This window comes from Palaemon carinicauda, chromosome 3 (genome assembly GCF_036898095.1).
Source record: "Palaemon carinicauda isolate YSFRI2023 chromosome 3, ASM3689809v2, whole genome shotgun sequence".
Lineage (NCBI taxonomy): Eukaryota > Metazoa > Arthropoda > Malacostraca > Decapoda > Palaemonidae > Palaemon > Palaemon carinicauda.
In genome coordinates, this window is record NC_090727.1 from 154,875,009 (window position 1) to 154,900,012 (window position 25,004).

Sequence of the window (25,004 nt, forward strand, 5' to 3'; positions counted from 1 at the left end):
TCTACCAGACTTTCCATATCATCTGGGTGAGGTCAGTTGATATGGATTTGAAATTTCAAGGTAAACCAGTAGCAGTATGGAAATATGAGGATGAGGTATACATTATTCTAACATTTTATAGGGCATCCTCTGGTCATCAGTTTTTGTAGCTAACAAGCCTTTTGAAGGTGAGGAAGGGATTAAGAGGTAATTGTATACAGTACTTGACTACAGTATTCAATACCTTAAAATGGGGAACTCTTACCCAAAGATGTAGAAGGTTATATAGTACAGTAGTTACGAGGCTAGAGAACATTTTGTGTAATCTCTACTAATTTGATAACCTCTACCAAGTGTAAAGCAGCCACTTTTATCACCTAATTGATATGTCTGGATATCTAGCACTCCCAACTCCCTATATCATTCTATGGATACGGCTTTCATGTATCAAAATGGTGAGGGGGAGAAGGCTTTTACTTTGCATGTTAAATCCAGCTCTTGCATGAAAATAAAAAAAAAATGATAAAACTTAGTACTATGAATCTTCCATGTTTTTCGAAATGCTTTTCTCTCGAAGCTTGGCTTATATTGTCATTTACCCCAAGGCCCAAGACAATCTAGAGGTTTAATGGCAATACCGTACCCTTGGTGGGGGTATGCCATACATGGCCTGTCATTCGATCTTGTCATCGGCTGGTGCTTGATAAGTCAACACTGTTTACCTCCTCCAGATTGTGAAAGCTTTGTATAAGTGTTATTTAATTTATTAGGGATTGTAAGGGATATCTTATCTGGATTTGTTAGTAATTCCTTTGTAGAATGTTCACAGGAGTTATAGTTTATTATGGTCCTCATTCTCTGTCTTTCATGCTGACAGCAATATTGTGATTAAGGCAATCTTTGTGAGGAATACAAAGGCTGTACCGTTCCTCTTGTGGAAAAGTATGTTCCTGTGTTTGTTGACCAGATTAGAATTTCTAAACTTAAAAGGGAACTAACATGAAATTTAGTTTAAGGGAAAATCTTGAGGAAACTAGGCTAGTTGATAAAAATGGAGATGAGGAGAGTAATGTCACTCTAGCCTTTAAATAGCTTATTGGGGTTTTGGTTGAAATGAGCTTGATAAGCTCTTATTATCTTTGACAAATTTTATTTCCAAATTCTCTAAATAAAAGTTTTCTTTTACCAACTTGAGATCCTTTAGTATAGAAAGTGGAGGCCTTGTTACAACTGGTCAAATCTGGATCCATACACTGTTCCACTGTTTGCCATGATTCAAGTAGTGATAAAACAGTTCATGGTATCTATAAACAGCATAATATCTCTGGCTCAGCGATAGTTACTTACAGATCTGTGGCCTTTTTTTTGTTGGAGTATCTGAGGAGGTGGTTGTGCAAACCAGTCTTCTTAACCAAAGAGGGAAAATTAAGAGGGTAACCCAGTACAGCATTTGTGGCTGAGTTGTCAGAAAGGGTTTCATTTATGGTAAAATTGTAATAAATTTCAGCTGAAACAAACTCTTGAGTGACAGTTCTTTGATCATAATAATTATTCAAATCTGATCTACTAATTTTCTAAGGATTATAACTCTATTTAGTCAAATAAATGAATATTCAATTTCCATTGAACTTGGCTTTGCCCTTGATGCAGTAGTTCAATGCTCAAAAAGGAATATGCTTACCAAATATTTTGACAGAATTGCCATGTAAAACGATGCAGACTTCTTTACTTCATACTGTACAACTTTTACTCGTATGATTGAAAAAATATCACACTTTAATGCCATTTCAATTTTTTTTTTTATTTTATGTCTACTGTATCTTAAAAGACTATGATTGGATATCCAGTTACCATTCTGAAAAAATTGATTGATTGAAAGTTTTCTGGCATCCTGATATCTAAGATCATTGATGCCGATTTACCATTCTGAAAAAAAAAAAACAAGTGTTTAGATTCCTGTTGCATATATCAGGCCATGGTGAGAGCAAACAATATCCAAATTAAGCGACCGTGTCTTGTGAGGAGAGAATACTTGTCCCAAAATCTTTAGTTACCAAGTCTGAATTTTGAAGGTGAATTCAGTACTATATATATGGGGAGTCTAGTTCCTTGAAGAGCTGCAGGATTTGTAATGATAATCACCTAATACGATGGTTAGATTCCTTGTAAAATTTTGAGTTCTTGGCTTTTTATTAACACTAAGATGTAAAAATGCATTTGCATTATAGGGGTTGTTTGCCTGACTCTTGCTGTAATGTTGGCATTATGACGTATTGATCGATGTAATTTCATGCTTGGGAGCTGTGCGAGATTTAACTAAGCACTTACTCAGTAATACTTGCATATGAAGTCCTCCAGAAGCTGTTAGGAATTTTCTTGTATTTACTTTTAGATTTATTATTCTTTATTTTATTCTGATGCAGACTATTGTTGAGAGTATTTTGACTACTAAATAGTTCTCTACCGAAAAATATCCAGGTCTATATATACTATATTGATTGTTTAGGCCTAAATTTAATGAAATATTGGATTATATATGTCATCTGAGATATTACCCTTACCAGCAGAACATGATGTACATTCCTAGCTATCACAAACTTATGGACTGCATAAATAGACATCAAAATTAGAGTTAAAATGTTTCATCCAGCTGTATTTTGAGCAATTATTTTGTTCTTTATTGTTAACAGTACAGAATTGGGATTTAGATATTGAAGTAATCAGTACAGTATATTTGTATGTTTTTCCAAGTTTAAGCTGCATTGCAAGTTCATTTCATGTTTTTTATTTTTTTTTTTTACTAATAACATGCAGTAAATTGGTATGAAATATTGTCTTTAACCTCTAATTATGCCTTTGCAGGGGTATTATAAGGATATAGTAGAGTTCTTCTTTGATAGTCGAAATGAGTGCAAAAACTTCTGGAAGAAATGTGTAGAACATCATGGATTTTTCCGTTGCTCTCAAGTTAAGAAAGTACCTCGCCACAAAACAAGGGTTTTATCAAGAGGATCTTCATTTAGGTAAGTCCATTTCATAGTTAAATGACATAAAACTATTAATGTATTGCTGTACATATTTTTATCTACATGATTCTTTAGATTGAAAAACCATAAATTACGTAGCTTGTTTTTAGGAAGTGAAGCTATCAAGTAGTATTTGTTTTATAAAATGAGTTAGTGAACAGAGAAACCCAATTTTAATAGTAATCTTTTTTATTTCTACAGTATACTTACCTGATGTTTATATTACTTCTGCAGAAGCTTGGTTAATCAACACCTTACCTAAAAATTTATCAAGAATTTTCCCATTTTCCTTCCTTAGAAAAGATACATGCCCCCAAGTAATAAAACAATTTAGCAGTTAATGTAAGTAGCACACTGACAGTGTCCTATTCTTCAGTTTCAAAGTCGAAAGTATTCCTTTTTCCTTGACATCATAGGACAGTGGGGAGGCAGGTGGCATGTATATGAACATTAGGTGAGTATAGAAATAACATATTTTATGATTTAAATTCTGTTGATTTTTATGAACCTCTTCCAATTTTCATGTTGCTGATTCCCACATTCTGAACGAGAGGGGACGCCAAAGAAGGGGGAGATAGGTCGACTAAAAAATTAAAGTTTATAACATGATTAAAAGTCTAGACTCAGTAGTTCTAGATTTTAATGTGAATTGTTTCAAAACAAACTTTGGACTACAGATTGTTTTCTGTCTATTTGAAATATTGAAAAAAATAATCTGTAACTTGATTCAACGCAAAAGGGTTAAAAGACTGCAACCAGCAGCCACTATAGGGCCTATAGGCCAATAATCTCCATAGAAAAGTCAAGATTCTTCAAGATAATGTCCATCAAACATTAAACTGATACGTTACTGAATCTATGAAATTCTTTCAAAAGAAACCTTTCTGCAACATTCAAGAGCTGTAGGTTTACTCCTGATATTTATAATCTTAATCTTCAAGGCTTAAATAAAATTTTTATTCAAACTTGGGGAGTTTTTGTGCCCATACCTTCAACAAGAAATGATACTGCCTTTTGGATGGAGGACTAATAGCCAGTAATCAAAAAGGGGTACTACCTGCAATGTCCATAGTTTGTTGAAAATATACTTATCTTTTACTGAACAAAGACCACTATTTTCACATGAAATACTCACAACCATTTGTAGAAAGAAATGTCAACTGACTCTTGGTCTTTAAATAATTTAGCTCTGAATAAAGGCAAATTGGTCACAGTCTATGCTCATAAAAGGGATTTTGACGAAGGAAAAATCTATTTCTGGGGAGAGACCTGTGGCGCCGGGTGAAAAGTCCTTCTTGTATGTCTTTTCTGATAAAACCTTCCAATTATACCAGAGAAAGATAAAAGCATGGAATGCTGAGGTTACAACCCTCGCGCGAGCACCTTTTGGGTGTCGTGTATAAAGCAAAGGCGCGTGAAATCCACTATTCACAGGTTGTCTTCCATTTAGTTAATTCCTTCGTCAAAGGGATGGGCCGATACAACGGCCCTAGACACACCCCCATCGCCGCACCACCCACGCCACGACGCGAGCGCCATCTGAACAACATCCTTCTGTAATGGTCATGACGGCTTGGAAAGGAAAGGGTGGGATCGTGTAAAATAAAGGGGGAAGGGTTTCACCGGGCGCCACAGGTCTCTCCCCAGAAATAGATTTTTCCTTCGTCAAAATCCCTTTTCTGGGTCGATCTGTGGCGCCGGGTGAAAATGTACCAGAGAATGCCTTCCAAGCCCAACAATAACTAATTTAATGAGGGGAGAGAAACAACACCATGTAAAGAAAATCATAAATAATTAAGGTAAACAAACATGATAACAGGGAAGCCTCCGAGTATCAGAGGAAACATGCTACAAAACTGACATGGCTAAGAATATCCCAACCCTATAACAACGGTAATCAATAATAGTTACAAACATAACCTAATATGTAATAAACTTAGGGCTAACGAACCACCAAGGAAGCGGCGTCGTGGTGCGAGTGGCGGGTAGGAGGGAGAAGAAAAGAGATGGATGAAAGGAAGAACAAAAGATCACTGGGGAGAGATAAGGCTCCCAGCTGCAACTGTTGGGTATTTAAGAGCCTGTAAGTTCATTAGATAGTGGCGTTTGAAGACCATAGGAGATTCCCAACCCGTGAACTTTATAAGGTCATCAAAGTCCATCTTGTGGGGGAAATGATCCCGGATTGGCTTGTTAAACGAAGTATAGGATCTATAGCCTAATACCACGTATGGGAATGGTACCTCCTTGTTCTCTGATAAACAAGGGGCCAGACGATCGGGTAGCAGTCGTGGCTAAAAAGGCCCTGAGAGTGGTGACCGGACATAGAGAAGTTTCTTGGAGAAGAGGAATAACTTTCCAAGGGGACCACCTATTTTGGGGGTTAACGGCCGAATCATATTGGCGAATTGTCGAGTCCCTTTTGTCTGATTCGATGAAGAAATCGTTTTCCGGTTCAATGTTCGCGTCTCTACGAGCTGCCAACTTCCTGTAGTCCACAAAGTTAGGGTTTTGGACATCCTTGAGTAATCTGACACAGTGAGTTTGGAATACTCGGGTCAGTTTGAGGAACGGGATCCGGATGGGACGGAGTTTCCACTCGAGGAGGAGAGGAAACCAACTGTTCTTGGGCAGTGAGGTGGTACTAAAGCCACTGCGCCCCGGAAGGAGCGCAGTCGGTGTTAAAGTTTTTAGAAGATTCACTGGGAGAGATAGGGAAATCTTCCTCTAAAGGTTCCAATCCCGGGGTAATGCGTCCATGGTATGAGCCCGAGGGTCCAGGATTGGGGTCACATAACAAGGAAGTTTGTGATTGATCTGAGATGTGAATAGATCTACCTGGATGCCTGGAACGAACCTGAGTATCCACCGGAGTGAAATTCTGACTCCAGGGAACTCGTCCTGGATAGTGAGCCCGTTCTCACATCCTGGCCTCCCGCTAGGTGAGGTGCTGACAGGAACCAGTTCTTTTCTGTTGCCCAGGCGAAGAAAGTGACCAGGATCTGATTCAGGTTGGGTGACTTGGATCCTCCCCTGTTTCCGTAGTGTACCTCGTCTGTGCTGTCTGACACTACTCTGATGTGGGTCGACCTCGGAGGAGTCTCTCTCTTCAGGGTCAAGAACACTGCCATGGCTTCGAGAACATTGATATGGGACTGTTTCATGGCTAGTGACCAAGAACCTGAAACATCTGATGTTCGGAGAAATCCTCCCATCCACTTAGAGACACGGCTGAATGGAATGTCACTTGTGGAGGTGGGAATTGTAGAGGAACCGCTTTGGAGAGGTTCTTCGGTTCGGACCATGGGCGTAGTCTCATTTTCCCGACAGAGGGGATCTTCGAGACCTTGTCTTCTTATAGGTACTGTAGCTCTCTTTCTCCAAAATCGATTGATGTCTTGAGTTTGGCTTTTATTAGGAGATCTGTTACTGAAGTGAATTGGGAAAGGCCGAGGATACTTTCTAGGCTCTTTGGACACCTGTTTGTGCTTGAGAAATTCTTGATCTTGGAACCTATTCCTCTTACTTTTGGAAGGGAGAGACAACGTGTGCTTCGAAAGGTCCCACTGAATGGCTAACCATTCTAAGTGGCCTGATGGTCGCAGGCGAGACTTATGGAGATTGACCCGAAATCACAGGTTGTCGAGCGATCGAAGTAATTCCTTCGTAGCTCTGTTGCCTTCTATGGCCGGCCGGGCCCAAATGAGCCAACCGGCCAGATAAGCAATGATCTGTATCTCTTGGTTCCTGAGTTGTTCTAACACTGCCTCTCCCAGTTTCGTGAATATCCTGGGATCAATGTTGAGGCCGAAGGGCATGTCTTGAACACAAAGGCTTTCCTGCTTAGGTGGAAACCCAGATAAGAAGAGAAGTTTCGAGCTATAGGCGCAAGCTAATAGCGGTCGGTAAGATCGACAGAGGTGGTGACGGTCCCACGGGGAAGTAAGGTCCGTACCTAAGAGATAGTCGTTTGATTGCTTTTTCTTGAGTAACCCTGTGGTGTACTCTTTCAGGACGGGAGTGGATTTCTGGGAGAAGGTCACTGGCGGAGGAGGAGGACCTTGAGGCCATTTTCATCTCAAACCGTTAGAGACTATGCTATGATCCCACAGACCGAGTCCAATGGTCACGAAAGTGGTAAAGTCTTCCCTCTACCGGGACCACCGCGTTGTGAGGGAGTGAATCTAGGTCCTTCCCTTCTCCGAGCCCCCTTTTTCCTAGGTCCGCCTTGATGTCGGGACTGTCTTCTACTCCTGTAGCTTCCTCTCTGGTGTCCATGAAAGGAGCCTGAGGGTTCGGATCTAGGGCTGCATGCAGGCAAAACATCCCAACGGAGTTGGGCTGTGTACCTGGGGAATCAGTGAGGTAGACCACCTGATGATGGGGGGTCAGATACAAAAGCGTCGAACCAGAGGAAGGCTGTGATGACGAGTGGGAAACCGACTATCGATTCCTGTCTGATAGAGGTCTCAGACAGAACGTACTTCCCACAACTGACCCGATCAGACCAACAAACGTGTAGGTCGAACTGGAAGGGCAGAGCCTGGAATTATCGTACCCCCCAGGCTGACAACATCCTGGTCCAGACAGATCGGGCCTGCCCTTTAGGAAATAATACCGTTACCTTCGGTACCTTGTCTAAGCTAACCAAGGCAATCTCTTTCAATCGAACGAATCCGTTGAATGGGAATTCTAGTACCTGGGAGTAAAATCTAGGTCCCCCAGAGGGAGGACGTCTATGCCCTCCAGATTTATGGTACCACCTATATCCGAGTTCCTGAACGGCACTGACACACCACCATACCTTAGAGCTGCGTCATAGCCCCTTGGATTTCCTTAGAATGTGTTGCTTTTAGCCGTCACAGTTTATGCAGGGTAACATGAACATTAGGACCCTTTAATGGTCCTAGGTCGGTGACGTAGGTAATTGCAAATCTGAAGGCTCAAAACTCATCCCCACATACCTGCCCGTCCATGGGGTCGTTGTCCAACCTTAGAGAGGACACTCCGAGGAGATAGGGACCTCTAGATGGAGCATTCCTTCCCAACTTCGATACCCAAGGGTGGAGAGCCTCTCTTGCAGGCCAGAGAGAATCATCATCATCCTGATGGGAACCATGCAGGCGAACCTTCTGTAACACAAAGGGGACATAAGTCTGGATGTTCCTTGAACTTTTGGTTAGCGATCCTATTCACAGGCTGGGATCAGCTGTATAACTCTTAAAAAGCAATTTTAAAGACAAGTTATTTAATGTATTATCTTCTGGGGTATAGTGCGACACTTGTATTCATGAAATGTGTCACTGTTGGCGCATTCGCCACTGGGTGGAAATTTATTTCTATATGAACACTATGTTGTATGGATATTTATCCATATCTAGACATAGTTAGAATTGACTATGCATAAATATAGGCATAATTAATGTATTTCTATTTGAACACTATGTTGTATGGATATTTAGCCATATTTAGACAGTTAGGATTGAATATGCATAAATATAGGCATAATTAATTTAATTCTATTTGAACACGATGTTGTATGGATATTTATCCATATTTATACATAGTTAGAATTAAATACATGCATAAATATAGGCATAGTTATGTTCATAAATAATTTTTTTTTTTTTTTTTTTTTAAATCCTTCCCTTTACAGGTAAAACAAAAGATTGGCCACCCGTGGTCTGAGTGATCTCCGACTGTACCGGATCTCCGGTAACCATCCCCGGTACAAACAAAGGTCCGTCATAGTGACAACGTGAACCAGAGGAATTCTAATATTAACCTCAATGCTGATCGCCTGTACGATATCCGGTTAAGCCGGAGATTCGATGAAAAGGATCGTAATGACGATATTGTGATTATTCATGAAAAAGGGTTCATACCCTGATTCTGATCGTCTGATTGATCTCAGTTTGTACCGGAGAACCAGTGACAAAGGTCCGGCAACGTGAAAACGTGATCCTCACCGGTACGATAACATTCTCTAAAACTGAATGTCTGTGTTATCTCCAGTGAAGCCGGAGATTCGATGAAAAAGGGACCGTAATAATGAAACTGTGAAATCCTCATCGGTATCACATTGTTAACTCCGGTTCTGGACGTCTGCTTGATCTCTGTTTGTATGGGAGATCCGGTAGCAAAGGCCAGTCCCCGTGAGATCGTGACCGTCACCGGTACGATAACATTAACCTCAATGAATGTTTGAGTTATCTCCAGCGAAGCCGGAGAATCGATGAAAAAAGGGGCCGGAAAGGTGTAATTGAGATCAAACATGACAAAGGTTCGTGTGCAAAAAGGTCTCAGCCGGAGTCTGAGTGCCGGATTTCACCGTTGCACTCCAAATATCTGACTAGTTCTCACCCAATGAGTATCCATTATAGCGGCGTATAACTCAAGGCGGAGCTAAGGGTGTCGGTATAAATCGAACCCAATTAATGACTCATACACCAACGTTCCTACTAATAGTGTTAGCTATATTAACAGTAACCACATCAATAAAACGTGTATAACATTAAACGTACTATCATCAACTCTGATAATAAGAGGAGGCCTGAATAACTCGTGAACGTATAAAAACGGAGAACGGGAAAATCACCTCCCTTACTCGAGCTAATAAACGAGCACCCTATGCTCTCACTCTCAAGGTTACATAATAAAAGCTAACATCACACAATAATATAAGGAAAGTAAAAAACTGATTGCTTAATAATAACGGTTCTAAAGGCATAAGGCCAGGGACTTAACCAAGAACCTAAGTGACAGAGTACTAAACGGGCAGACAAAGATGAATTCCCAACAAGTGAACAAACAATGGCCGCCATGAAAGGCCAGACGGGAATAATAAAACAGACTATACTGGATATAAAACAAAAGCCCGGTACAATAAAATACTGTCAAAACAAACTATGGTACTTAACATTGGAATGTGTGAAGATGAAGCTTCGGACATGACAAAATAAATCCACGATAGATAAAAAAGACCGAGAGCACAACAAAACAATTCAACACTTTGTAGGCAAATTGGTCACAGTCTATGCTCATAAAGCCCACATTGAAATATAGTGCTTGCAGTTAATTATACAAATTTATCTGATAAATCTACTATATAAGTAAAAGCTTCCAAAAGATTCAAAGTGGATTTTACATACATACATACATATACCAAGGTACTTTCCCCAATTTTGGGGAGGTAGCGACATCAAACAAATGAAACAAAATGGATTTTACTACATCTTAAATGGAAATTCTTTTCATAAAAGGACACCTTAAAACTTTTTAACAATATAAACCTTGCAAGTTCTATTCATTGATACATTTGCAGATGGGAACCCGTAAAATTAAACAGACTATTGTTTTTTATACAAAATAATGGTAGATGGTCTTTTAAGACTTCTAGAGGGGTTGCAAACACCTTTGGTTTGAGAATGTCATCGACCCTCCTTAGAAGTGGTTCGTCTTAGGAGATTGATTAGTGAGACAATCTATTCTGGCATTTTGATAGAAAGTGGTTCAGTTCTGCAGATGATTTCCCTTGTGTCCTAAACAGGGCTATTAAGAGTTGTGATTCACAGAAAACCTGATCTTTTTATAACACCTGCTATAGTATGAGAAAAGTAAGGAATGTGTACCCTCTTATCAAGAGTATGCTGTGATGTAGTCATTTGGTTTCAATATGGATACACCCTAAATAGAGACTATATTACTTTATTTGGGCAGAGTGAAGTCTCCTTTCAGCAACATGTCTCTTATCTTAACCATTTTGGCCAAGAAGGGTTTCATCTGGCCTTGCATTGATATTCCAACCACTGAAGCATCAAGCAAACTGCGGTCTAGAAAAAACCCACCAACCTCTAAGACTGCCGCTGCCAAGCTGTTAAGGGCAGACTTGTATGTCTTCAGGATAACCTTTTTAGGTGCAAGCTATTGGTATGAGCTAATGGATGAATCATTCATCTGCCCATGTTACTCTAGAAATGTAGCATCACTTTCAAGTTCCAAATCATTGAATGGAAAATAATAGTTCCTGCATTGAAAAGTGTTTGATTCACATCAAAAAGTACATCTCATGCCAGATTACCAATGGTTTCTCACAAGATCCTGTCCCCCACCAAACCCAGAAGACTCAAGTTAGAAATTACCCCCTACTGGAGTTTTCTCTTCTCCTGAACCCAGGAACCAAAAAGTCCAGCGTCCCTAGGTCCTCAGGCTGGAACAGAGAGGGAGCGGACAGATTGCATAAACTAAGGAATAGTAAAACCTTGGGCAGGATTACCATGTAAGGGAGCAGATCAATACCTCAAATATCTTGGCAATAACCGAGGCATCCACAGGGAATGCAAGCTGATCGAATCCAGGGGGAGCATTAACCTGCCTAGCCGAAACCTGGGTTGAAGCTGACCTAGCAAAATGTCCAAATCGTGGGGAGCACCTAAAGTTGGACTCCCTGGCAAGACCAAAGTTTCCTCTGAAGACCTCTGAAGTTAGGCCACCCCCTCTTCAAGGTCTAAATCTTACTCTGACATATAATCCACTCTGCCATAACTTCCTTTTACCCATACTGAAAGGAGATACCTGGCACTCTCTCTCAAGCCTGTTGCTTGTGGTTATGTATCCTGGGTAGAATGAATCTACTGCAAGCAGATAGGGGAGTTTACAGGGTCTCAAGTCCTTCCCCAAGATGCACAACAGTCACTACGAGAGACACCGCATGTGACACCATTTAGTGTTAGCTGGCTCATTACATTCTCTTCTACTACATTTAGCCTTGATTTCATTCATCTGTATTATCATTCACAATTGAAAACATTAATTTATTAGTAATTCCATGTAGAGAACATTACCTTCTCCCTCAAAGAGACCTTACTAGTACAATGTGTGTAATGAAAAAAAAAACAGCCTTAGATAAGTCTTAACCCCCCTAACTTACCTATCTAATCATAACTTGATTCAATTCCTGTAACTTAACAAAAGAAGAAGACTTCTCACTTAACGGAACTGAACAAGGACCATGTTGACTGATCAGCAACAGGAGGGAAGATGGAGGTTTGGCATAAATTAATTTGTAAATAGCATTTAAGATAATAATAATGGTCATGAAACGTAAGTGATATAACCTAGATGACAGAGTACCAGATGGGCAATATTAACTTGAAATACTAGCGAAGCGAACCAAACCAACATGGCTGCCGACACCAAGGAAGGCCAATCCCCTCCCAAAATTAAAATCCACATTATTGGAAAAGCACAAATGCCCGGTACTGAAAAAAGCTGTCAAAACAAACTATGGTACTTAACATTGGTAAAGGTGAAGTAGCAGCGTCAGTCATGATGAATTAACGCCCAACATGGGAAAAACACCGAAAGCACTAATAATACGACTATGCAGGCAAGTCCAAAACAGAAGGATGACCTAGAGGGCGCTCGTGTTGGGTGACGGGGTGTGGTCCAAGTGTGGTTTCTAGGGCCTTTGTTACGGCCCTCCCCTTTGATGAAGGAATTATCTAAATGGAAGACAGCCTGTGAATAGTGGTTTTCACACGCCCCTGATGTATACACGACACCCACGAGGTGCTCGCGCGAGGGTAGTAACCTCTGCATTCCATGCTTTTATCTTTCTCTGGTATATTTGGAAGATTTATATCAGAAAAGTGTAAAGAAGGACTCTTTCACCGGGCGTCACAGGTCTTTCCCCAGAAATAGATTTTTCCTTCGTCAAAATCCCTTTTGTAAATAGCATTGTCTCCAGTATTAGTATTAGATCTTGGTGATGACATATTATCAGTTTCCAAATGTTCAGAATTGGAGGGGCTGTGATCTTTTAAATAGAGCCTTAACTCTTAGGTCTTCCTTTTGCACACAAAGACTGTGTTTTGCACATTGAAACACTGGCTGTAGAGCAGGGAAAGCAATATTTTTGGTTATTTTATGTCTTATTGGTTCCCCTCTTCTACTCTTTAGAAGAAAGTCTTTGTAGATCACAGAGCCCATTAGACATGAAAAGAAACTATACAATTCCTCTATGGGAGCTGTGTTGTGTCCACTAAAAGTTGTAAGTCAAAATTGTTGTTATATGAGGACTGAGTATACAGAAAAGTTTGGTTGAAACATTTATTTAGTTAGATATATATATTTTCACTTTATATTTGACCTATATTAGGGATACAAATTATCAAATATTTATTTTCAGATTTAGCTGCCAAAGTGCAGCCTTTGTATTACTATAATACAAATACCTTATTCCAAACATTATTCTTGTTATATAATAATGAATTATAAAAAGTTCTCATTCTCTTACAGGTACAGTGGTAGAACACAAAAACAAGTTCAGGAGTTTGTCAGAGATAACTATGTGAAGAGAGCTCCTTTTCAAAGGTGTGTTGCTTGTTTATTTTCCATTGTAATATAGTTTTGTTTTCAACAATGTGTTTGTATTATTTTATACTAGTAATTTGCATAAAAGTGATTTTTTAACAATGCGAAGGGCAATAGAGATTCTATCTACTAATTCTCCGACAAAGAGGCTCTTTAATCAAAGCGATATATTTATAAACAATCATGAGCCACATTCCCAATAAGAGAAAATAGGCTTTTACAGTCTACAAACATCAAAATGAACCTTATTCAGCTATCTTTCTTCCACCTTGGATCATAAAGGAAACAAGAGTATGCTCTCGTCTTTTTTATTTGTCAAAGAAATATAGCTATAATCTGAGTCGCCATTAACAACATGCCCTGGAACATATTCAAAGGAAAGGACCTCCTTATGCTCTACATACTAATGGCTCTAAATCTTCAATTGGTGCTGGCAGTGGTGCAGTATCCACATCCAAAATAAGTCCTCCTTAGTGAAGCCTCAATAATTAAATCTAAACTATGTGATTTTATTAGCAATTGACATTATTAAAACAGTCGAAGTACAAGTGAATCATAAGTTTGTCATTTAAAGGTTTAAAGGCTGCTCATGAATGGCAGAGGCAAGGGACAGTGACATTTCCCTATCAAGCAGGTCAATGCCCTAGCGACTGACCATATATGCATATGATCAGCACCCAAGCCCCCTCTCAACTCAAGCTAGGACCAAGGAGGGCCAGGCAATGGCTGCTGAAGACTCGGCAAATAGACATATATGCTCCCCCAAATCCCCCATCCTTATCTCACAAGGATAGTGAGGTTGCAGCAACCAAAGAAACTAACAAGTCAGGGTTGTTATCACATCATCCACCACAACCTTAGATCCAAGAAGTGCGATAAAGCCCTAAATGATTATGTACATATGAACCAACTAGGATTGCAAATTAAAGAGTCATAAATAGTTCTATTCTCAAGGGATGAAAGTTGAAATATGCTGGATTCCTGCCAATATTGGGGTGTTTGGTAATGAAATAGTAGATGCTGCTTCAAAGTTAGCAATATATCTACCACAATGTGACATTGAACTACCAGCTAAGGCTTATATAACTATCATAAAATATTTTATAGCAAGAAAATGGCAAACAATGTAGAATAATGAATCCGAAGCTAATAAATTACAATAAATAAAACCAGTCATATCTCTGTGAGAATCATCATGCCAGAAAGATATAAGTAACTTTACATATTTTTCATCTAAAAAAGAGAGAGCATATAATAATCAGGTAGCAAATCATAATCAAAATTATATCTATAGTACCAAAACCTAATAGAAAAAAAGTGCAGTAATGCTTGTGTAGTTATATAGAAAATTGACTATAGCAAAAGAATTAGAAATAACTGTCCAGTGGAAATCCCTCTCCGTTGTCTTATTGTTATATCCGTAGATAGTCGAATGGAATATTAATGGTCTTAAAAACTGGTTGCATTTAGGGGAAATTCAAAGATTTAAAAATGTTCCCAATATTTTACCTTCAATATGTGCCTTCAGTATTAGAATGGAACATTCTAGTTGTAAATGGTGAGGGGCCTAGAACTTCTGCATCAGATACTTTGTCCCTTTCAGTTTTTCAGTTGTCACTGCTTAGTTCAGACATTTCCCAGATTGTTTGCTTATTACTGTGCATTAAGATGCTTTTCCCTGGTTTTGTTACTAATTAATGCATGTAGTGTGCACAAGAAAGGTTTCTGGCAGACCATGATCCGCATTTTCTTCGTATATGGCGTCAGGAGTAATGCTGCAATTTAAATAACCGTCGTAAAGAGTGCATTTCTCTCAACTAATCTCATGGAAAAGTATGTTTCAGTGATTGCCAACCTTTGATGTCAGGATGCCAAACACTTCAAATCACTCATTCATTCAATGGTTGCCAATCAAATTAAAAGTTCAAAGTACAAATCAGAAACTTAATTTAGTTCAGGGGACTAGCCAGGAAAGACTAGGCTAGTTATTGTACCGAGGATGACGATGATGATGACGTTCCTCCAACTTTTAGACAATTCACATAATCAGCCAACTTTCAATAGTGATGAGGTTTATAAACTTAAAATTGCTAGTTTCCTTTTTTAAGATACAGTAGCCAAGTAAATACTATCTTAAAAGCGGTAATTGTGAGACCTCCCCCATTGCTGAACCTAACTGAACTTCCCTAGTTGTGTCTAATGTTATAGTGTTTCTTTCAGTAATGGTTTTGTAGGTCAAAATGAAATCATGTTATCTTTTCTTCACATTCGCTATAGTCTTATTGCTTCTTGACACAATACATATCCCATACGATGATATTACTGAGAGCACATCCTTGGCCAAGTTTATATTAATGACATTATATCAAAATCTTCTACCTTTTCATTTTTTCTTGTCAAGTTCTATATTGTAACATGCAAAATAGAACAAACAATTCCCGCCAAATTGGTGCCAACTTTTCAAGCCAGCCCAGTGCGAGTTCTTTTTAAGATTAGTAACAGGTTAAACTATCTGAAAGTAAAAGATGATCATCAAGTGTGTTATACATCTATTCCAATTATTTTGAAACTTTATTTTGATCAAGACTATACAAACATTGTTTTTCCTTATATTCCTAGCCTCCCAACTATGCAGATGATAATTTGATAGTAATGTAAACACTTGTTCATATTTAATTGGGACTTCAATCTGTAAGTGATCTCTTGCATGCAAATTTTTTTTCCGTGATATCATAGGACAATTTCTCTTTGGAACTCCCTAGTGTTGAACCAAACATTTGAATTATTTTTTTAAATTCATATTTCTATAAAAGTTTATTCTGAGAGCTGTTGTTGGACATCTTTACATGTGAAACATGTTGGTTTTGCTGTCTAACTTTGCAATTGGTAATTTTTTCTCTACATGGATCTGTGCATCTGTCCTATGTTGATAGAATATCTTGAGAAAGAATCAATAAGCTTCTGGGGAATTGGGTAAACATATGATGATGATGACAGAGTTATCTTTTGGTAGTAATTGACAGGGAATGAAATATTCGTCACCAGTTTTTTGTCCTTTTTGTCACTGATGTATACTTGAAGAAAATGTGTTTCTTGATATTCTTGAATGAATGTATAAATGATGAATAGTATTTGGATAATGCTGATCACATATCTTGTTTAGTGAGCGTGATTAAGGTACAGTAATCGGTTATTCATAAATTTATCATGAAAATCTCCTGCCTAAAAATCACTTACACATTCAGCAGATAGGAAAATGTAACCCTTTAACCTTTCTTGTTCGTTACTCTTTCAGATTATTTCTTTTATTATAAGACTGGGTTTAATAATATTTCTAAAAATAATATTGCCGTTTTACCCAGTGATAATAATTCTAGTTTTAGTTTTATACTTTAAATTTTCCATTCTCTTTTGTGTAGGTCACAATCATTTCGACACTCTCCATCTGTACATACGAGTGTAAGCAATGTTGGCATGAGTATATCAGCCCAGCCTCTTCTGCCTCTTGGAGACAATCAGTGTGGTAAGTACTGCAATTTTTTTAAACTTCATATTAATGCTTCAGGAGGTGAATTTTAGATAATGTTCCATCATTGCTCTGGTTTAAAAGGATGCACAGTTAACGCTGTTGAAATTTGTTATTCAAGTGGCTATTATTAGAAAATAAAAGCTTTTCGTAATAATACTACGTATAAATCATTGAAAAGTTTTCTGTAAATTATAAAAGAATCATATCAACGAGAGTTAAAAATCTCAACTCATCAATTAAGTTGAAATATGGTGATTACACAAGCTTTGTGTAACCCTGTTTCCGTTGTGTATTGTCTTTATCCATCTACCACATGGTGTTATTTTACTTGGTGAATTCTACTTTTTAATACCCTAATTTTTTTGAAGATTTTTTTCTTTTCATACAGACCCATTGATTGTTAGATGCCTCAATTCCATGAAGCAATGCACTATGCATAACCAGACACTCCTATGATACTGTGTAGCATATATTTTATATGGGTAAAGTACAATTGAATAGTGTGGGAGTTGGAGGAGGGTAACCCCATGGAGAGAGCCTTAGGTCTTTTATAAGGCTTATATTTTTGTTAGCAAAATTTTAACCAACCTGGAAGGTCTACATGTACACCTTCAATCTGTGTTACACCTTTATCCTCCTTTCCTGCTGCTAGGTCAGTCTTTGGCAAGCACCACACCAGCAATTTTTTATTGAATGACAAATTCCTAAAGCTACCAAATGCAGCTGCCCTTCATATGTTTTGCGATCACTACGGTGTTAGAATTTGAAACTTTACTAAGTGTGTCGGCAACCATATTCCTCTCTCCACCCCTCAGGTAGGAGACTCTTGGAAATCATGACCCTTGCTCCTCTTACCAAGTGAATATTTCCTCTGTAAAGTGGCATTTCTCCTGAGTGGCAGAGGCAAAGATAGTCATTGCACTATTGCAAAGATTACTAGACTGGATCTATAAACACATGATCAGTACCCAAGCTAGGATCAGGGGGAAAATGAAATAGATGGTGAGGATCCAGCAAGTAAATTTTATCCCAAGCTCAAAGGGATAGTAAGCTTATGTTAAGCTGAGAAATCTGTGTTCTCTCTGTTTGGCATAATCGATGGCTCTACAGATTCCATTCCAGATGTTAGGATGCCAGATAACTGATAATCAAGCAATCAGTCCACAGATTCCAAATTGCTAAATTTCCAGTAAACTACCCCCAACCTGAGATAGGGAAGAGCAGTTACGTGGTGAGACAAGGTCCTGAACTATTGGCGTAGCCCTCTAAAGATGTTAACTATGAAGAGTATTTAGCATATTTTTTTTATTGATATATTTATTGTCTTGATGAACACTTGGTTTCCTTACCTATTGAATGTTCAATTTTGAGTTGGCAACCAATGTGTTATATGATATTAAGTCTTATTTGAACTTTGTTTTTTAATATAGAAGCAGTGACAGACTTTTAATAGCTTATTAATCATGTAGTAAATTGAATAGCATTGGCTTATAGATCTGCCATCATAGTAGCATCGAGCCATATGTCAAATGTTATTCAGTTGAAATACAAACAGGAGGCTTGCCACTTAAAAACTGCCTTTTTTCTATTATTATTATCAAGGTTATATCTTTACAAGTAGCCATTCATTCTTATTCCAAGTTAGAATTAATATGCTTTTTACTAGGTATGAATAAGAAAGCTTTTCTTATCAACGTCCAGGGGTAATGAGTAAGTTGTGATATTTATAGAAAATAGCATAAATCCCTAAACACCATAAGACAATACCCCCAGAGCATAGAGAATTGGCAATTCACAGTGAAAGTTTCACATATTGTAATGGGTTGTGTTTTTCATATTTTTCAATATTAAACTTACTCGATGATCATATAGCTGTCAGCTCTGCTGCCCGACAGAAAAACCTACGGGCGGAATACGCCAGCGATCGCTATACAGGTGGGGGTGTACTTCAACAGCGCCATCTGTCAAGTAGGTACTCAAGTACTCGATGTCAACACAGAATCAATTTTCTCTCTGTCGTGCCACTGGCAAGACCTACTAAATACGCTGTTACTAACTGGATTTGTTTTCACAACTATTTGGTGAAGTACACTGTTCCAGTTTTGAGCTTTCGCTATGCAGGGGTTTTATCTTCATTTCAAAACTTGAACTCGTTTTGGATAGATTTAATTATGGTGACAAAGAGAGTATGGACTCTCTTTCACTTTTAAATGGCCGACCCTTCCCTTAGACGGAAGTGTGTTTAGGTTTTTAGTAATTTTGCTTAACACGTTATAGATCTATATATTTTATATCTCTCCGCCTTTATTAGGCCTCTTCGATTAACTTTCCATTTATTATAAACATATAAAAATAAATTTTTATGTTTTGTTTATATGCGACCTTTCCTGATAGTAGGCGGTCCTAACTTGGAACCGAAGTTAATTAACGTTGAGCCCGTTATATCGTATTTAACCTTTAAAGAATTTAAAACTTTTTAAATTTTAATGTTATGAAAGAATTTCTTTGATAGTCTCGTACTGTTTTCATAGATGAACTAACGTTTAGTTTTTTAGTCTACGCAGTTGTTGACGTTCAGGACGTTCAACATGCGCTCTATCGTTACGATAGAGAGAGAGTGTATCACGGTTTCACTTTGCAGTAAGAGTAAACCGATTCTGGCGTTTCGTTCATTCTTTCTTAGCTTAAATGGTTTAAATTCTAAATTAAAGGAACTTTTTATTTGGAAAACCTTTCAGTTTTTTCCTTTAGCAAATAACATGTTTTGACGATATATAATTGGGCTCTTCTCTCAGGTGCGAAATCAAGAGAGAAAGAGAGAGAGAGATAGAGACGAAGGGAGAGAGAGGAGAATAAACGTTTCGTTCAAGCGGGTAACGTTGTTCTCGTTTTTCTCTCCTCCCTAGTCGCTGTACGGGGAAGAAGGTAAAACGTTTCTAGGGTTTTATTCTTGTTCCCAGGCTATGTGCGGTGAGAGATTGTAAATGTAGTTTATTTGAACTAGTGTTTAGTCTCTTTCCCAGCCACTGAATTCTTTATCTTTATATATGTTTTCTGTTGCATTATACGACTGTTTTCGCAATTACTACCTTTTAATGAAGGGTAGGATTGCGTGTTTCAGGTAGAAATCAGTAAAAGTTTCGATTTCAGTGAAATAAGTGCAAAACAGAAAATCGAAGTGATAAAGTGATATGCGCAAAGTGTTACAGTGTTGCGTCCGAGGGTTCGTCTGTTCGTGCCTGTCGTTCACCTAGTCCGGGACCTCTTGCAAGCTCCCAAGCCCAGGGGAGAAGTAATGTCGAACGACTTATGGGTTCGTCAGGCCTTGATCAACGAACAGACGTTTTTCCCTCCGTGGTTTCGGGCGTATCTACCCAAGATCGCCCCACCCACACAAAGACGAGAGAGCCCATTTACTTCTCGTCTGCGGAAGAGGTTTCTCGTAAGAAACCTTGGACCAAGGTCTCGCAGCTTATTAAGTGCAAGTCGGTCCCTTCCGCGCAAGTCCAACGGCCCAGGTGTAGCCACTGGGTCAGTTCGGACTCGCTGCAGTCTTCCGATGACTGCACACCTCCTAGAGAGGCAAAGTGGTACCGCAACAGGCAGTAACTCCGTCTGTTGCCGCACCCGCTGTTGTAGACCCTAAGTCACAACAGGCAGTACAGTAGCTCTGTCTATTGCCGTACCCGCTGTTGTAGACCCTAAGTGGTCTTTACTGCAGTCTATGCAGACTCAGTTAGCTGCTGTTATGCAGGAGTTTCGTGCGGAGAAGGTTGACGCTGCACCCGTTAGCCTACAACCTGCCACGGTTGTGCGCCCAGCAGACGCTGTGGCTGCCTGCTCCCACACTCCAGCTGTGAGAGCTCCTCCACCCATGCGCAGTCGACCCTGCCAGACGCATGCTGACGTTCACAGACGCACGGAACCCTCCGTTGACGTGCGTGTGCTACCACAACAACAGGAGGGTGGAGTTAAGCTGCCGTGTTTTGACACGATGCGTCAGCCTCCGCAACCCACTGTGGTTACCGCCACTCGCCCGCAGCAGACTAGTCAGTCAGGAGTTGAGGCTTCCCCACACAGCTTTGGTTGTTGCCAGCTCACAGACTGTCAAGCAGTTACATGACGTTGCCTTCTGGTCTGCTACTAATGCACCAGTGCTGTTTGTCCTCACGCACCTGTTGTGGTTGACAGTTCAGTTTTTTGACAGTTCACAGACTGTCAAGCAGTTACATAATGTTGCCTTCTGGTCTGCTGCTAATGCACCAGTGCTGTATGTCCTCACGCACCTGTTGTGGTTGACAGTTCAGTTTTTGACAGTTCACAGACTGTCAAGCAGTTACATAACGTTGCCTTCTGGTCTGCTGCTAATGCACCAGTGAGACCCTCACTGAGATAACCTAGCTTTTCTCGGACAAGGTTCCTGTAGTGAGAAAGTGCTGTTCTCCCTCCTACTGATATTCCTTTGAGGACTCTGTCATTTGGAGAGGAGCCTTAAGCTGCTTAGCCTCCTATGGACTTTAATTAAATCATGATGATTTTTTTTAAGGATCTTCGTCCGGATCTTGTAACTGCTGCTCCTCGTTCGCCTCACGTCAGAACTTACACTAGGCCTAGCTACTTCGAAGCCGTTGTTGTTAAGCTAGTGCTCTCTCGCTCTCCTAGAGAGCGTTACGTCGGCTAGGCGACTGGTTTTTGCACCAGGAGGAGTTTTAGGGATACAGCCTTTTGATTTCCCTTCTTTTTATCTGGCTTATAGAGCGAGAGTCTGATAGGACACGAGAGAAATTCTCAGCTTGGGAGTTCATGCCTCTGCCCAGGTAGACTTCTCACTTCTGGTAGACTCGGCCAGGCGCATAGCCAGGAGACGCTCCAGTTGTTTACAGGTCAACTTCTCAACTTTTGTCGAGCCTTTGAAGTTTTGCTGTACTATTATGTCACACATAACAAGGCTTCCAGGGATGGTAAATGGTTCCGCTTCAGTCGCTAACCCCGTCTGTTGCCACACCTGCTCCCGTAGACCCTAAATGGGCTTTGCTGCAAGACATGCAGTCCAAGCTTGTGTCCTTGATAGAGGACTTAATACGGAGAAGAACCTTCTGGCCAACAACCTTCCTACCGGTTGGTTGTGCGCCCTGTTGACGCTGAGGTATCCTACTCGCGTCCGCCAGTTGAGGTGGTTCCTCCACCGATGCGACCCAGTGTGGGTTGCCAGTCGCACGTTGACGTTAAGCGACGCTCGGAGGTGGTTGTTGACGTTCAGTGTGTCACTAGGAAGACGTTCAACAACCAACAGAGGTGACTTGTTGTGACGCAGTGCGTCAACCTCAGCAACCCGGTACGGTGTTGACTGCACAACCCAGACAGTTTCGGGTTGACGCTGTACTTCCTCGCGTCCCCATGGTTGTTGACAGTTCACAGACTGTGCAGCAGTACCATGATATTGCGTCCGGCTCCGTCACGCATCCTCCAGTGCGACCGGATTCAGCGAGTCAGACGTTGCCCACTCCGTTGCCGTTTCCTCATCAGTTTCGGATGAGGAACCCTCTGATGAGGACGTTGCTGAACAAGACGATCAACCCCCAGCCCTGCTATCCATCCAGAAGATGCTGAATAAGGAACGCTGCCCTGTCAGGCTGTGGATGAGTCTGGTAAGGACACTGTCATCCGTGGTTCATTTGTGTCACTAGGAAGACTACACCTCCGTCCTCTTCTATACCATCTAGCTTTTCACTGGAAAAGGACAAGACGCTAGAAGCGGTCTCGATCCCGGTTTCCGGAAAGATAAAGTCTGGTCTGACTTGGTGAAAGGACTATATCAACCTTAGAAAGGGTCTTCCCCTGACTGTTCAGACTCCCAACCACGTTCTCTTCTCGGACGCATCGGACGTAGGCTGGGGTGCGACATTAGACGGTAGGGAATGCTCGGGATTATGGAACTCGAGTCAAAGGACAATGCATTTCAACTGCAAGAAGCTACTGGCAGTACGTCTGACCTGGAAAAGCTTCAGGTCTCTCCCTCAAGGCAAAGTGGTGGAGGTGAACTCGGACAACACACGGCTTTGACGTACATCTCCAAGAAAGGAGGGACCTACTCTCTGACATGGTACGAGATCGCAAGGGACCTCCTCACCTGGTCAAAAGGTCTAGACTTTTCACTAGTAACGAGGTTCATCCAAGGCAACTTGAATGTCATAGCAGATTGTCTCAGTCGGAAGGGACAAATAATTCCAACAGAATGGACCCTCCACAAGGATGTATGCAAGAGACTTTGGGCCACCTGGGGCCAGCCAACCATAGATCTCTTCGCAACCTCGATGACCAAGAGGCTCCCAATAGTTTGCTCACCTATCCCGGACCCAGCAGTAGTTCATATAGATGCCTTTCTACTAGATTGGTCACATCTAGATCTATATGCATTCCCTCCGTTCAAGATTGTCAACAAGGTACTGCAGAAGTTCGCCTCTCACGAAGGGACAAGGTTGACGCTAGTTGCTTCCCTCTGGCCCGCGAGAGAATGACTCACCGAGGTACTTCGATGGCTAGTAGACGTTCCCAGAACGCTTCCCCTAAGGGTGGGCCTTCTACGTCAGCCACGCGTAAAGAAGGTACACCAAGGCCTCCACGCTCTTCGTCTGACTGCCTTCAGACTATCGAAAGACTCTCGAGAGCTAGAGGCTTTTCGAAGGAGGCAACCAGAGCGTTTGCTAGAGCAAGGAGAACATCCACCCTTAGAATCTACCAATCGAAGTGGGAAATCTTCCGAAACTGGTGCAAGTCAGTATCCGTATCCTCGACCAGTACCTCTGTAACTCAAATAGCTGACTTTCTCTTATATCTGAGGAAAGAACGATCTCTTTCAGCTCCCACTATCAAGGGTTACAGAAGCATGTTGGCATCAGTCTTCCGTCACAGAGGCTTAGATCTTTCCAACAATAAAGATCTACAGGACCTCCTTAAGTCTTTTGAGATCACGAAGGAGCGTCGTTTGGTTACACCTGGTTGGAATTTAGACGTGGTACTAAGATTCCTTATGTCAGACAGGTTCGAACCGCTTCAATCAGCCTCCCTGAAAGATCTCACCTTTAAGACTCTTTTCCTGATATGCTTAACCACAGCTAAAAGAGTCAGTGAGATTCATGCCTTCAGCAAGAACATCGGATTCTCATCCGAAACGGCTACATGTTCTACAACTTGGTTTTCTAGCCAAACACGAGCTGCCTTCTCAGCCTTGACCAATATCGTTCGATATTCCAAACTTATCGTATGGTTGGAAATGAACTAGAAAGAGTATTATGTCCTGTAAGAGCTCTTAAGTTCTATTTAAAAACCTTTACGTGGCCCGTCTGAAGCTTTATGGTGTTCAGTTAAGAATCCATCTTTGCCTATGTCAGAGAATGCTTTATCCTATTTTATCAGACTGTTAATACGAGAAGCTCATTCCCATCTGAATGAGGAAGACCAAGCTTTGCTGAAGGTAAGGACACACGAAATTAGAGCTGTCGCAACTTCCGTGGCCTTTAAACAAAATAGATCTCTGCAAGTATATTCGACGCAACCTATTGGAAAAGCAATTCAGTGTTCGCGTCTTTTATCTTAATGTCCAGTCTCTTTACGAGAACTGCTACACTCTGGGACCATTCGTAGCAACGAGTGCAGTAGTGGTGAGGGCTCGACCACTACAATTCCCTAATTCCATAACCTTTTTTAATCTTTCTCTTGAAATGTTTTATTAATATTTTTGGGTTGTCCGGAAGGCTAAGAAGCCTTTCGCATCCTACTTGATTTGGCGGGTGGTCAAAGTCATTTCTTGAGAAGCGCCTAGATTAGAGGTTTTGATGAGGACCTTTAGTATGGGTTGCAACCCTTCATACTTCAGCTCCTAGGAGTCGCTCAGCATCCTATGAGGATCGCGAGGCTCAGTAAGGAAGACCTACTTAAAAAGGCAGAGTAATTGTTCAAGTCGACTTCCTTACCAGGTACTTATTTATTTTATGTTTGTTATTTTGAATAACTGCTAAAATGAAATACGGAATACTTAGCTCATAATAATGTCAACATGTAATGCTGGTCTCTACCCACCCCCCTGGGTGTGAATC

General features: G+C 40.4%; 1 protein-coding gene across 6 annotated transcripts in view; it reads left to right on the forward strand.

Moving 5' to 3' along the window:
• Positions 1-25,004, forward strand: part of Cdep (Chondrocyte-derived ezrin-like domain containing protein) — a 262,650-nt gene that overhangs the window by 120,548 nt on the left and 117,098 nt on the right. For all 6 annotated transcript variants that reach the window (XM_068371013.1, XM_068371014.1, XM_068371015.1 and 3 more), the window contains 3 exons: positions 2,842-3,002; positions 13,305-13,379; positions 16,799-16,902. In XM_068371013.1, the coding sequence (XP_068227114.1) occupies positions 2,842-3,002; positions 13,305-13,379; positions 16,799-16,902 (340 nt within the window). The remainder of the gene's footprint in view (positions 1-2,841; positions 3,003-13,304; positions 13,380-16,798; positions 16,903-25,004) is intronic.